At 42.3% G+C, this 15,895-nt stretch overlaps 1 protein-coding gene across 4 annotated transcripts; it reads right to left on the reverse strand.

Annotated features, from left to right (window-relative positions):
- Positions 1 to 8,063: 8,063 nt before the first annotated feature.
- On the reverse strand, positions 8,064 to 15,859 carry cysltr1 (cysteinyl leukotriene receptor 1). Of its 4 annotated transcripts, none has more exons than XM_084940911.1 (4): positions 15,699 to 15,858; positions 15,318 to 15,440; positions 12,083 to 12,235; positions 8,064 to 11,322 (listed from the first exon to the last, which is right to left on the reverse strand). In XM_084940911.1, exon 4 carries the CDS (start codon positions 11,312 to 11,314, stop codon positions 10,280 to 10,282), a length of 1,035 nt encoding a protein of 344 aa, XP_084797037.1. In that variant the 5' UTR covers positions 11,315 to 11,322; positions 12,083 to 12,235; positions 15,318 to 15,440; positions 15,699 to 15,858; the 3' UTR covers positions 8,064 to 10,279. The 4 variants fall into 4 exon arrangements, with proteins under 4 accessions (XP_084797037.1, XP_084797021.1, XP_084797046.1 ...); XM_084940895.1 differs by having other exon boundaries at positions 8,064 to 11,325; positions 15,699 to 15,857; XM_084940920.1 differs by lacking the exon at positions 12,083 to 12,235 and having other exon boundaries at positions 8,064 to 11,325; positions 15,699 to 15,859.
- Positions 15,860 to 15,895: the final 36 nt, after the last annotated feature.

Below are 15,895 nucleotides of genomic sequence, written 5' to 3' on the forward strand. Positions count from 1 at the left end.
GCTTTTTTTCAGCAATATGAAAAAACATAATGTCGCCTGTACAGTCCCAATATCTGATTTAAAAGCATGAAGACTTACATGTAAGCTTTAAATGAGCAGTCCATCCATCCATCCATCCATCTTCTTCCGCTTATCTGGGGCCGGGTCGTAGGGGCAGCAGTCCAAGCAGAGAAGCCCAGACCTCCCTCTCCCCAGCCACCCCCTCCAGCTTATTCACGGGAACACCGAGGCATTCCCAGGCCAGCCGAGAGATATAATCTCCCCAACGTGTCCTGGGTCTGCCCCGGGGCCTCCTCCCTGTGGGACATGCCCGGAACAACCTCACCCAGGAGGCGCCCAGGAGGCATCCTTGTCAGATGCCCGAACCACCTCAGCTGGCTCCTTTCGATGTGGAGCAGCAGCGGCTCTACTCTGAGCCCCTCCTGGATGGCCGAACTTCTCACCCTATCTCTAAGGGAGAGGCCAGCCACCCTTTGGAGGAATCCCATTTCCACCGCTTGTATCCGCGATCTAGTTCTTTTTGTCGGTACCCACAGCTTCTCTTCTTCCTCTCCTGTCTTTCTTATCTTTCTCCATCTCTGGGTGAAGTTAGCTCTCTTTCTTTTCTCTCCCTTTGAAATAAGTTTGTGTGTTTGCTGATGTTTGCTGAGCTGATAGAAACGGTGCATTTGAAATTAGCTGACACTTAAAAGTCACTCCCGTTATGCTTGCGCCTCTTCAGTGGAGCTAGCTAAATGCTAAAGTACCACAACCTCAACTTACGGACACCTGCAGTTGTTAAATAAATAAATAACAATAAATCGAAACACAACCCACTTTAGCCCCTGACTTTGGCACACAGTTTTGCCTCTTTCATCTCATCTCATCATCTGGCTGTAGCTCAGGTGGCAGAGCAGGTCAGCCACTAATCAGAAGGTCGGTGGTTCGATCCCAGGCTGCCTCCTGGCTGCATGCCAAATATCCTTGGGCAAGATACTAACCCCGTGTTTGCCTACTGGTGGTGGTCAGAGGGCCCGGTGGCGCCTGTGTCCGGCAGCCTCGCCTCTGTCAGTGCGCCCCAGGGCAGCTGTGGCTACAATGTAGCTTGCTATCGCCAGTGTGTGAATGTGTGTGTGAATGGGTGAATGACTGAATGTAGTGTAAAGCGCTTTGGGGTCCTTAATGACTAGAAAAGCGCTATACCATCTATCTGGTTAGCAGGCAACAGGATTACCTTTCAGACTCAAATCTGTTTGATGTTTGAATGTTTGCAATGATGTGATATAATAACTCACAGGCTCCTAACTTAAAACTACTCAAGTAAAGTACAGAGACCTGAAAATTCTACTTAAGTACAGTAAAGAAGTGTTGCTACTTTGCGTCCTGTAAGATACAAGGCAAAAGCACTCCTCTGTAAACAAACCTGCTACTTCTGCTGAAGCCAGCAGCTTTTCCTGGGTTCCCCTTTTCCGCCTCTCCCTTCCTGGTTTCTTTGTGTCTTCTGACTCTGCTGATATCTCAGGCTCAGCAGCTGGCGTGTGTTATGTTATTCCTCAGCCTCCTTTAATTATACCCACAATTTTCAGGTTGTTGTGAATCTCCTCCACACCAGGGCACTTCAGCTACAACTTCAAAAGCAGCTGTTTCCTCTCGCTCACCTCACAGAGGGCTTGGGCCTGTACGTGTGAGATAACAGATACATGGAAAATCTCGCAAGATTGTGTGAAAAACAGAAAATTTAGATCTAGTCAAGCTATCCAGTTTAATTGTAATTAGACTCATCGCATGTCATAGTTGTTTAAGTGCGCAGAGCTACTATTTAATTTTATATTTTACAAACACGATCCTGGAAAAGTTGGGACAATAGGTAAAATCTTAATTAAAACGGAGTACAGTGATTTGCATATCTCATAATCCTATATTTTTTTACCATAAAAAAACAAAACTGTTAAAGTGCTATCATACAAAGAAGAATCCATATGCAAAAATGAGCCAGCTAGCATCGTCTCTAGGCCAAAGCTCAGTTAAAACGGGCCGAGACAAAGTGGAAGACTGTTCTCTGGTCAACCCCCGTGGCTCAGGGGGTTGGGAAGTGCATCTGTAACCGGAAGGTCGCCGGTTCGATCCCCGGGCTCTCTGTCTTGGTCGTTGTGTCCTTGGGCAAGACCCTACCGCCTACTGGTGTTGGCCAGAGGGGCCGATGGTGCGATATGGCAGCCTCGTCTCTGTCAGTCTGCCCCAGGGCAGCTGTGGCTACAACTGTAGCTTGCCTCCAGTGTGTGAATGCGAGAGTGAATGAATAGTGGAATTGAAAAATCGTTTCCAAACAGTTGTTCATCCACACTGAAATGGATGTGGTACAAGAACGCTGAAGTTCTTGTACTGCGCATGCGTGAAATGTAAGACAATTCAACGTGCGTCATTTCTGTCTGTTGTTTATTTACTGGATTTTGTTTTATTGGATTTTGCACGTGTTTTGGATTTTGTACGTGTTTTGGAGTTTGCATGTGTTTTGGAGTTTGTACGTGTTTTGGAGTTTGCACGTGTTTTGGATTTTGCACGTGTTTTGGATTTTGTAAGTGTTTTGGAGTTTGTACGTGTTTTGGAGTTTGTACGTGTTTTGGAGTTTGCACGTGTTTTGGATTTTGCACGTGTTTTGGATTTTGTAAGTGTTTTGGAGTTTGTACGTGTTTTGGAGTTTGCACGTGTTTTGTATTTTGTACGTGTTTTGGAGTTTGCATGTGTTTTGGAGTTTGTAAGTGTTTTGGAGTTTGTACGTGTTTTGGAGTTTGCACGTGTTTTGGATTTTGCACGTGTTTTGGATTTTGTAAGTGTTTTGGAGTTTGCATGTGTTTTGGAGTTTGCACGTGTTTTGTATTTTGTACGTGTTTTGGAGTTTGCATGTGTTTTGGAGTTTGTAAGTGTTTTGGAGTTTGTACGTGCTTTGTCTCTAGGGGCCACCGTAGTTTTCAGTTGAAGAATTAAAACGAGTTAAAAGTCCTCTTGTTGTTTTAAATTGCATGACCTAAGCATTGCATGCTTATAAATGATGATAACTGATAACTTTTTAGTATTCATAGGGAACAAATTGTGTTTACATTTTTTTATTTGCTCAAGATCTGCTCTGTGAAGTGCTCTCTTTGGTTCAGATGAACTTGTACAGGCTGCTCACAAACTGTCGCAGTATACTCCTAACCAGTTTGTCTTGAAGCTTTCAAACAGGCCAGTATGTGTTGCTAATGTTCAGGCAGTGACGTGCATAAGGCACCAAAACAGACGAGGTCTAACTGGGATATCAGCAGGATGACCCAGTTTCACTGCGTCTGGACATGCTGCAGCATTTCAGTGAAATTTGCATCATGACTGTCTTCTCCTTACCAAAGCTCCAAATCCTCTCTTTCTTCCCTCATTGACTAACAAAGCAGTTTTCCGCCTCAAAGAGTCAAACTGAAATTTTCAAAAGGGACTGCTTCTTTTGACCTCCCCCCGAACAATGAGCTTTCTGTCTGAATAATCCTCCCAAAGTTAAGTTTTCTGCCAAACGTTCATTTGCAGCTTTTGCCATTAAAGTGCTCTCGTAGTGTGGACTCAGCTGTGAAGTTCTGCTCAGATTGATCGGATTCAGATTATGTGAGAATTTCATGGTAGAAGATCAGCAAGTCTGTGACTCATTTGGTCATTGGTGCTCACACAGATTGAACAAGATTTAGGCTTCTTGGAGTTTGAGAATTGGAGAGTTTTAGGAATCTTATTCATTCTGTTTATTGGAGAGCTAAGCTGGCCGGACAGAGAGCAGTGAAACTATGGCTTTTGCCAATTTTAATTAATATGAAATATTGCACAAAGTCATGAGAAACACTGTCAAGATCCTAATTCCTTTAGCACTTCCTACTTCAAGGACTTGATGTCCGACGAGTTCTCGTCAGGTCTATAGGTGCAGGATAAAAACAAGAACGTACACAACATCAACACTGTAACATCCCAACAGTTCCCAATCCATTTTAAAAGCGACCCTCGTTTTCATTTGTTTTGTGGAAAACAAATGCCGCAAGGCTTTATGTGATTTAGAGAAGTGATGGGATGATAACATTTTCAAAGTCATGCAGACTGAAGGGGCCTTTCTCTCTGCGTGCGTCACAGTGTGGACAAAAATACACTGCTGGCTAAAAATATTTTCAATGCGATACACAATTACTGTCATTGACACTGCTGCACTCTTCACAAGTTTCCTGTTAGAGCAGGTGGGGCCTCGTCTGGAGGGTTAGTACAGCAAATATGACTGTCTGGGTTTTTTTTAGTGTAGCGGTCTTCTCTGATTGGAAGAAGTTTGGCTGATTACCTGATATGACTTGAGTCCAGTAGTTATTTAGATTCAAGGCTCTCGTCTCCGAATTCAATTAGTAATTTAAAAACCACAAGGCCAAACATGCTGTATGTAACATCTATATGTTCCTGAAGCTCGGGTCCTCCTCCAGAGGCGGTTCTTAGGACTGCGCTCTCCTGGTCAGAGATCTGTTGGAACCACTCTTTCAGCTCTTAATGCTCCTGTTACTACTTTAGACTTTACCTTCTCTAGTTGTGCCTTCAGCATCTGGTACTTTTCTATTTTCTCCTCCTTCCTGATGTTGCTGTCTGCTAGCACTGCAACATCTGTCACAACTGTGGTCTTCTCCACATGTCCGGTTGGTTGACCAGCAGCTGCTTGTCTGAAACTTGAAATCCTACGGGACCTTTGCCCTGTTGTTCCCAAACACCACCGGTGGTGTCTCCCATCGGGAGTTGGGGACTTCTAGTCCATATGCGGCACAGATGTTCCTGTGTACTGTCTCAGTCACTTAATTAGCCTCTCAGTGTAGACAGTCCCAACAAATATCCTGCTACTATGTGTTAGATAGTCTCAGGTCATCTTTGTAGAGTCTGCAACTTGGGCCCTGTTAGCTGTGGTAGACTTCTGCCTCTATGGATCTGTTGCTTAGGGCCTGTTCTTGTGCCTCCATGATCAGAGCGTCTGTTGTCCTGTAAGCCAGGCTTTTCTAGACACTGGTATGATTTCTTGATGTCAGCCACTTCTTCTAGCTTCCTCTCCGGGGTGCAGTCTTCCTAATCTGTTCATAGATGCTCCATGTTTCTTCCTGGATTGTATCTCTGGCACTCATTAATCCTCACCCTACCTCTTTCTGTTGCTCATAGAGTCTTGGGGTGATGGACTTTGGATGGAGACCTCAATGCATTGTGAGGAGCTTCTGTGTCTTGACATTTCAATTCAATTCAATTATATTTACTCTATAATTATAGAGTGTCAAATCACAACAACAGTTCCCTCAAGACCCCACATTAAATGGTAAATGGCCTGTATTTGTATAGCGCTTTACTTAGCCCCTAAGGACCCCAAAGCGCTTTACGCTACTTTCAGTCATCCACCCATTCACACACAGGTGATGGCAAGCTACATTGTAGCCACAGCTGCCCTGGGGCACACTGACAGAGGCGAGGCTGCCGGATACTGGCGCCACCGGGCCCTCTGACCACCACAGGTGAAGTGTCTTGCCCAAGGACACAACGACCCAGACTGTCGGAGCCGGGGCTCGAACCGGCAAGCTTCCAATTACAAGACGATCTGCCAACTCTTGAGCCACGATTAACACAAAGAAAACAGAGAAAACCGCAACAATCATATGACCCCCTATGAACAAACACTTTGGCGAGGGTGGGAAGGAAAAACTCCCTTTTAACAAGAAGAAACCAGTAAAACCAGGCTCAGGGAGGGGCGGCTGTCTTCTGCAAACGACTGGGGATCAGTGGATGAAGACAGAACAGAAGACATGCTTGGAAAGCGAGCCAGAGATCAATAATAACATATAATTAAATGCAAAGAGGTGCATTAACACATAGTGAGTGAAAAAGGTGAGTGAAGAAGAATCACTCAATGCATCATGGGAATCCCTGATCCAGCCTATATAACTATATACTTTATCAAAAAGGAAAGTTTTAAACCTAATGGTAATAGTAGAGAGGGCGTCTGTCTCCTGAATCCGAACTGGGAGCCTCCCATTCAACTTTAAAATATTATAGGAACCACAAGCAAGCCTGCAGTCTGAGAGCAAAGAGCTGTAATGGGGTGATACAGTATTATAAGATCATTAAGATAAGATGGGGCCTGATTATTCAAGACATTATTCAAGTAGGTGATGAGTAGGATACGGATTTAACAGGAAGCCAATGAAGAAGAACTATGCTCTCTTTTCCTAGTCTCTGTCAGGACTCTTGCTGCAGCATTTTGGATCAATTAAAGGCTTTTCAAGGAGTTTTAGGACATCCTGATCATCTGTCCAAATCAGTTTTTACAGAACTGTGCAGGAGATTTTTTAAAATGCTTTCTGGCAAAGTCTAATCTGATCTTCCTGTTGTTGAGTGTAACCCATTGTTTGTACCTTAAGCCTTTTATATTTCCATTCGTGAAGGCTTCTCTTGATTGTAGACTTGACTGACACGTCAATCACACCTTGACTGTGGTTGCATACAGAGGCAGCAATACAAAAAACGTGGTGGCCAAGCCGAATCAAGCAGTGAGTGAAAGTGAAAGTAAAAAGTGAGGAAAACAAAGTGTAAACCTCCCACACAGGTCATGAACTGTAATCTTGTAGCTGACCAGCTCTTCAAGGCACTCCACCATCACTGCTTCAGCCTGCTGCTACGTTTGTGGTTCCTAAAAAGAGTCTGTTCTCTCCCTGCATTTAATATCAATGCAGACACTGTCTCAAGGCACGAGAGCCAAAGGACACCTTGTCTCTGTGACGCAAGCAGGATTTCACAGAATGCCGGGATGCCCGGGGATGAAAACATGTTGCATACGTATGGCCTTTGGCTCTTGATGTGCTTTCTCCAGTCTAAGAAAAATATCAGCTTGTGTTTAGAGAGTTCAGAGTTTCAACAGAAAGCTTTTGTTACACACTAGTTTGACAGATACGACTGTTTACCAGGAAGGAAAGATGCTATGGAAAAACATTTTTCGAAGATTTCAAATCAGCTGACAAAAACTTTCAAAAATTATAGCTGCATGTGCGAAGGAAAAGAGTACTGTAAATAAACATCTGTGGGGTAATTCTGTATCACCTTGGGCCATTCTGTTTTTGATCAGCTCCATAAAACCCTAAACTCGATCGGCCTCTCAAACACAGAATATTAAAACACCGTGGACAACTACATATTCAAGGCCTGTTCCTCTCGTGGTATTCATCAGTGTGAACTCTTTGTCTAAGGCAAATACAAAAATCCCTCAGAAGTATTTTAGCAAGCTTTTCTGATTATGTAGGTTACTTAATTTGAAAATATGACTGAAAGGCTAAATGCCTGACACAGAAACAGCTCTCCCAGGAAGCTCCTCCAAGTGTTTCTCATCTAACAGAGTGAGTGTTTACACATGTTGTAAAAGTAAGTCTGTTTCCCCTTAAAAAACAAAACACAAAACCCCCCAAAACCATTCAGTATAATCTTACAGTGTTGGACATTTACATTTAATATGCGTAAAGTTTTAAGTAATGACTTAAACATGTTTAAAAGTTGCTCCTATGAGTAAAATATCTGAGGAATACAGTCTGAATGGTTAGTTCAGTTTCAGTAACCACACCCAGGCCTAATTACTTCCAGACCTGATGAATAAGGATATCACTTAAATAGAACCTGTTAGACAAGGTGAAGTCAGTGAAAGTGGATTAGAAAAAAAACAAACAAAGTAAACAAATAAAAACAAATGAAGGTTTTGGAGGTTTTGAGTTTGAAGTCCAAACTCAGACTGGATCGAGATGCTCTCTAATGACCTTAAACAGGCTGTTCATGCTTAAATTTTACAGTGTTGCTGAATTAAGAATGGGACAAGATTCCTCGAAAAAAAATAAAGCTAATTTTATGTTTATGTCTTTATTGTTATTATTAATTTTAGTTCGCTTTTAAAATAAAAGTCTTAATTTTATTGCTGTTTCATGTACTTAAAAATAACAGGAATATTCTGTTACATTTAACAGATGAAATCTGTCAAGATTTTTTTTTAAGCGTGTCCAACCTGGAAAAATATTAATTATAATTAAAATATTAATTAGAAAATCATGTTACTTAGCAGGTTTACAGGTTTCGAACCTTTCCAACAATAAAACAGTTTTTACAAGCCACAATTTCTGCCCCTCACCGTGCTTCCAGATGCTGGCCAATCATAGGCAAGACTGTCTTTAGTAAGGTGGGCCTCAAATAGCCTTAAGCAGAGTTTAATGAATGAAATGATTGTCCCAGAATAACAATGCAGAGGTAGAAATAAGCATGATACATAAATGAAGGCTAAATCAATTAAATAGGAATGAATCTGCAGCATGAATTGAATAAAGCTATGTGAGTGACTTCCTGCAATGAATAGTGCACAATTATCTATACCATCTTTAGAAGCAAGTAAGAATCAAGCAGGGACTTTCTCTGCTTCCTGTATAGCTAGCATCCTTGCTGTGAGGTACACTAATACTGTTATGGGATAGATAGCTCCTGTTTTCCAGACTGAGACAAACAGCTTTTTGTGCCAATGGAGGGGGGAGCCGATCATGTGCTTGATATTATCTGTGTATGAAGCGGTAATACAGTGGCCTTCTATGTTCTAATCAGCAGGGTCAGCCTCAGCAGTCTCATCTTCTCTCACTGTTTTGTATTTCTAAATTACCCCCGAAGCATAATTCAGGCATGGCTGTTGTGGGTTTATGGAAGGTTGAAATACGCTCTTAACCTTTACTTACCCTCAAAATCACTCCAAAAAAACAAAAAAATCCCAACAAAACACACACAAAACCACACAAAAACAACCCAGCAACAACAAAACAAACAAACAAGCCACAAAAAAAAAATCAAGAAAACCAAAAAACAGAAATGTCGATAAAAGAGGACACAAATCAGATGATCATTCAGTGTCCCACCTATTTTGGGAACTGGGGTTGTATGCTCACATACCATACATATGATCATATGACTTATATGTTTCTCACAAATTCAATTTGTGAAAGACCTCCACAGTTTCTAGACATGAAAACCGTGGCTCATTGTTTTTCTAAAAAGATAGTATGGCAAGGGAGACAATGAGCTGTACGCAAGAACTAACAATATTTGTACTGGTGTTGACCCCCAGTGGCCAGAGGGTGTAGCTGCTCCTAAGGGCTCTGGGAATTTAATAGACTTTTATGACATACGATCACTTTGAACAAACACGTACAGAATCTTTTATTAATGCAGTTATTATACATGGCTTGAAAAATTGCTTGAATACAGCAACATATTTCCATGTGTTTAAAGGAATAGTTCGACATTTTGGGTAATAAATGTTGCTTATTTTTGCTAATGTCAGGTAGTAAAAAGAGTGGCACCATTCTCATGTTGCTTTGTGAAAGTGACGTTTAATTCAGCATAAAGCTAAAGCTGTAAACATTAGAGGGATTAAATATGTGCACTGAGTAGTGAGCCTTACAGACACCTGTAGGTGGATGTGTTACCTGTGGAGAGCAACATGCAAGCTATTTACTCCCTCTTCCAGTCATGTGGCTGCAGTTTCACATGAGTACGTTCTTAATCTCCCAAAATGTCAACTATTGCTTTAGAGGTACCCTCTAAATCCACAAACCTTCCTCCAGATTATACTGTAAAAATGTGAAATATTTATTACTATTAATACATGAAAAATGTCTAAAATGTGTAGAAATCTCAGAGTAAACCAAAACACATAAACTAAGACAGGAAATGATGATAACTCGTACTGAAAAACTAGAAATCAAAGTAATGTTTCCACAGAGAAATGTGAAAAATAAAAGCGACAGCATAGAGTAGAATAATTACAAAGGAAAATAAATACCCACAGTCTTTACCACACTGCTCTTTCTACAGTATTCACCATGAGGCAGAGGTTAACCCTTCATATGCAAGTTACAAAGTTCGAACCTTGACCTTCTTGAACCTTCAATAAAAAGTCATAGCCTACTACACCATCATATAAATACATTCATGCAGTGACATAACATATATATTTGCATTTACACCACAACCTTTAGATCACGACAGGCTACATTATACTTAAAATACATAACATCACTTAAATATTTAACAAATACTTTGAGATGATAAATATCAACTTACGTGAGGATCATCCTCTGGAGACAGTCTGTTTAAATACTTAAAACTGTCAACATTTTTAAACTTCTGTCTTTTGTCGGCGTGAGCGCGCTACTCACTCTAAGCCTGATAAAATGTTCTTGTTGACAACTTGTCTTCATGGTGCCATTTAACCGGTCTTCAGCTGTTGGTTTTCCCCTGACTCTGAAGCTGTGATGGGCTTTCGCCTGTCTGTGCGTTGCATGGTGCTTGCCTTCATGGAATGGCGCAGCGAGGACAGCCGGCTGCGGAAACCCTCCCCAGAGAAGAAGTAAAGCAGTGGATCGAAACAGGAGTTGGCAGCAGCCAGGCACAGCGTCACCACCACCGACTTCTGCATGGAAACGTTCTCGCAGTGGGTAGTGTCCCCCCGAGACAGAAAGTTCAGGTGCACGGTGCGCTGCACGTGGTAAGGCATGAAGCTGACCAGAAAGGTCAGCAGGACAATGACAATCATCCGGATGGCTCTGGTGCCTGTGCCCCGCTGACGGCGGGCAGCGTGGGTGCGGGAAAGCAGGGTTCGGACTATGCCAGCGTAGCAAAGTATGATGACCAGAAAGGGCAGGACAAAGCCCACCATCAGCGACACATAGTTCAGCGCGATTAGTTTTTTCAAGCTTTTCCCGGGTGGAGGTGGCTCGAAGCATTTGGTTTTATTCGTTACCGGATCAAACTTCTGGCCAGATATCAGGAAGGGTGAGGATAAAAGACAGATCACTACCCAGATAGCACCGCAAACAAGGCGTGCACGGTTCTCTGTCACCAGCCGCAGGTTCTGCACAGGGAAAACAATAGCCAAGAAACGCGTGAAAGACATAGCTGCCATGAAGTAAATACTACAGTAGAGGTTTACATAAAGGGCGTAAGAGCTGATACGACAGAGAAAGTCCCCCTCGTGCCAGTCTCCCTTTCTGACATAGTAGAGAACTCGCAGCGGCAGCGTCATAACGCACAGCAGATCAGACACAGCCAGGTTCAGCATGTAGACGTGAAAGGGCGAGCTCTGGCGATACGTTCTGATAAGCACCACCAGGGCAAAGCCATTCCCAACCAGGCCTAGAACTGTGATGAGGGAGTATGCTGTTGAGTAGACCTGGTTACGGAAGTCATCGATGGACTCGCACCGACTGGAGTTGTCCTGCAAACCGTCTGTCACATTCTCCATTTGTGTAGCTGCTGAGACAGAGGGAAAGTGCATTATGAGCGTGCATAAAAATGTGTAAATGAAAGTGGTTCAGGCCCCCAGAAAATATGCATATGAGAAGACAAAAACGCAGAGCTGTGTAAAGTGCTGTAACCCCAATGTGGTAGATTGTTTCTCAGATAGTCTGTGAGCCTGTCATGCAATTCTGGAAGAAACACCGAAAACAGATAAGCACTTTCAACCTCCATCCTGTCACATGGTAAAGCTTCTGTTTTTGGTTTCATAAGCTAATGTCTCTTTTAGATGCAGTTCTTGTGAAATGTTGAGACACTGTTCATTGTGAGCACTTGTCACAGACTCATTATTAACAGATGGATCACATTCTGTCAGACTCCACTTCACTAGAGGGCAAATCGTTTTATTTAGCATTGTGCAGGCGATAAATTATTAAGGAGCGTGCATGTGTGTTACATAACTCACCGTGCACCTGAGCGTAACTGTAATGCACATTCACTACTGTGAAGCTAAAAACTCATTGATTCAGTTTCAGTTAACAGACTTTCTGTTGCTCTTTCACTTTTGATTGAAATACGTTCTCAAAGCACTCTTTAAATTAACAAATACATTATTTGCACCGCTCAGACAATGAGTGGTAACTTCTAACAATAAGCCTACACGCTGCTGAGCGCTTTCTCTGTCACCCACAGCTGTTAGCAAAAGTATAAACATCACAAAAATAAAACCCACATTCCAGCAAATTCAACTCCAGCTAAGGCATGTTCTCCTTACCGGTGAATTCTTGTTTTCAAAAACCGCGGCTGGTATGTCAATCTTCACTCCCGCCTGATGTCCGCAATCACAATGCTGCCTCAGACCGACTGCCTGCTTCATCTACCAGATGTTGTCACAGTAATGGAATGATGCTGCGTCTTCAGAGGCTCACTTTGAAAGCAAGTCGAAGTGGGGCTGGTCTTTAACCATGCAGCACAGTCACATCAAACTCAGTGACATCACAAACACTTTAGCTCATGCACAGATGCGGGTGGGGGGAAACCACTGTAAAGGTGATCTTTTTTTACTTCTTCGCTGTAGGCAATATTGTGCTTTCATTTGCCAAAATTTGTTACTAATATTTTTTTTACTGCCACTTACTGGTTTATCCTGATAGGCCAGTATCTGCTTCTGCTGAACACACACCCTAAACCCATATTTTCCACTCACTTCACACTTTCCTGGTGCAATGCAAACACCATCTGTTCTTTATTTATTTTCTCATATTTCCCCCTCAGATGGTTGTATCAGCCTGCCTGACCTGTTCGAGTCTGACACCTTGTTGACACAGCAATTTCTAACAACATATTGTGTACATAGTGTCTAATTTCACTGGGCACTGCATGAAAAGCGTTGGGAAATAGAAACATTTAAAGTCTTTGCTTTCGGTGACTGCTTATGTCTAGTCGCTTTGTAATGAACACGTTGTTTAGGATGCAGCTGTCAAGTAAACTGGAGAGTTTAGCGCAGCTGTTTCGTCTGAACATTTCGACAACAAGTTGGAACTCGGGTTGACACAGGTGATTATGACGATTAGCTATGAAGAAAGGAGATGCAGAGATAGTTGGTTAACCCAAAGAAGGAAAACACAACAACATCATCAACAGCTGTTGTGCTGCATTTCCTTTGTATATTGTCAATGAGCGTGCTTTACACTAAGTTAATGGAGTGCGGATGCTGCAGTGGAAATGGGCAAACTCATTCTCACAGTTGAACGGCCTTTGAGATGGAAGGGCAAGATAATTCATCTGTAACCTATTTAGTGGTTCAGCACAAGCATAGAAAAACAAAGGCGTCTGTTACATTATGTATTAGCTTGAAAGTGCATTAGCGCCAAACGCAGGGAGTAATGACGGGTAGGTGGGGGCAGGTCTTTTAAGATGTTGAAAGATGTTGAGAGGATATTTGTGTGTTTGTTTGTTTTTCTGAGTCATTACATTCCACGAAATACGAGCGCCAGAAACTGAAAAACGTACAAAGTGTTTAGCGTTTACCACATGTAGCCGTTCTTTGTGTGACCTCAATGAGATTTGACTCTTAATGTTGGCAACAAATGCTTTCCTCCGCCATCGCAAAACTCAATGGCGCATTGAGAAATCTGGATTTGCATCTAGAGCATTAATCAGTACATCAAAGTGCACATATGCAGTGGCAGACTCAAAAACACTTGCTCGACAGATTAGCGTTATCTGTTTGCATCTGTGAGCGTGCACTTGAAAACTGTTAACTGGTGATGAACTCGAGTGCACTTTGTGGATTCTGAACTGTGGTTTCTTTGTGGATCATAATTGTATTGATCTACAAAATGCAATAAAACAGTCCAATGTGGGCGGGAAGTGGAGACGCTTAACATGTTGAGTGTATCATCCCGGATTTACCTCATTTACTCAGAATTTTACAAGACTGACTGCTCATTTACACAGAGCTCTTTTGCTGTCTCGCCTCAGCATTTCCAGCTAACTTGTAGCTCTTTGGAAAAGACAAAAAAGACGAGCTTTGTTTCCCCCAATACCACGGTTGCCACAGCTGTGTAACTGCTAATTGCTATGTTCTTCCTGCGCCTGTGTGCGTTCTCTCCAGGTGTTCTGGCTTCCTACAGTGACCCAAAGACATGTCTAACAGTTTACTTGGTATTTCTAAATTGGCTGTGGGTGTGACCATGACCTGAGTGGCAGGTATTCTGTTTATTACCCATTTTCAGCTGGGATAAGATCAAGCCCTCCATGCTAAATCCGCAGTTAAATATATGAATAGCTACAGATAGATGGATTAAATTAAGCTTTATTAGCTACACAAGTTAGATAGATTCGACTTTTTAGCCTGTGTTTGAACGCTAAAAGCATATCAGTTTTAGTTTTAGTTTACCTTCCTTGCTAAATTCTCTGCGACGGTCATAGGGCAACACAGTGGTTAGCTCTGCTGCCTCAGCACAAGAACGTCAATGTGCTTGCAAGGCTATGCATGCTATATGCACATCTATATGCATGCTAGGCTAGCTGATGATTCTAAATTGGCTTTAGGTGTGAATATTAGCAGTGTTGGGAAGGTTACTTTTGAAATGTATTCCACTACAGATTACAGAATACATGCCCCAAAATGTATTTTGTAACGTATTCCATTACGTTACTCAGAGTAATGTATTCTGAATACTCTGGATTACTTAATATATTATCATGCTTTTTACAACCACATGAATGTCCTATTGCTGTGTGATTTATTACTATCACTGAGGGTTACTTGCCATACCAATACCAACTAGATTTTTAAATCTTAATATAAATGAGTAACAGTAGGTGGACATTAGGTAAGGTTGCACTTTTTGCAGCGATCTCGTATAGAAAACTATTCCGCGTGTATATAAAACAGATCCGCGGCTCTGAACCGTAGTAAAGGGACCTCTGGCTAATACGTCGGGTTCCGTGTCGGGCTTTACTTTGTTGTCTGGGTCAACTTTGCTAGCAAGAGACAGACAGAGGCGTTGAAAGGCTGCTCCAGTGGAACTTATTGTTTCGGAGGAAAACACGAACACAGTGTACAGTCAAGTCTTAATAGCTTACTTACAACAGGGCTACACTGCCCATGAGGCTACATTCTCTATGCCTGTAACACTCTGCCTATTGCCTTCATATTAAATAATTTTTTGAACAATAATTAAAAAAAATATTTCATTACGTCAATATGCAGGCCGCAAGTAGGGGTGACATGGGCCGCGAGATTGAGACACAGGCATTAGAGCGTCTTAATGCGTGTTTTGTTTGGGTTTCCAGCGGCGTGGAATTACCAAAAATAGAGAGAGCATGGCCCAACATGTGAAACAGGAAAAGACCACCATGTAATCCCTTTGGTTCAACAAAGTAACTGCATTCTGAATACTACCCTTTTAAACGGTAACTGTAACAGAATAAAGTTACTCACATTTCGACTTTAAAGACGTAATGCCGGTACATGTATTCCGTTACTCCCCAACACTTACTTTTAGTATGAGCAGTTGTCTGCCGCTCTGTGTTAGCCACCCACCTCTTCTTCTTCCTAGCGTCTGTCCCGCTTTGCAGGGCTTTGCGACAAATCCGTATCCATTAGCCACCCACCTATGACCCTGAATTGGATAAGCGGAAGAAAATAGATGGATGGACAAGAACAGATGGACATTCACTAGCTAGTTACTAGGTTTGATGCTAGGTATGTGGCTTACACCGGGTTAGCAATGATTGGGGGAAAAAATAACCCACTAAAAAAGAGAAAGCGCTGACACAGATGACTTATCTGTGGGTTAATGCTCACATTTAAAAAAAAAAAACACCAAACATAAAAGCGTGTTTAAAGCAGTCGCTGCATTGTAAACTGGAACACAGACCTCTTTTGTGATAATCCTTAATGCTAGAAGAATCCATGACTTCTTTTGGAAGTAGTCACAGATTTAGGTATTACTCCTGTCAACTTCTGTTTATTGGATGTAGCCACCCTACATACGTGAAATGGGCCCAACAACACTTCTGACTTCACAGCAGCTCCAGTCCTTTCATGGAAATGAGAGCAGCCGCCATTCCTCAT

Source organism: Perissodus microlepis, chromosome 2 (assembly GCF_051167445.1).
Source record: "Perissodus microlepis isolate ML-2025 ecotype Zambia chromosome 2, ASM5116744v1, whole genome shotgun sequence".
Lineage (NCBI taxonomy): Eukaryota > Metazoa > Chordata > Actinopteri > Cichliformes > Cichlidae > Perissodus > Perissodus microlepis.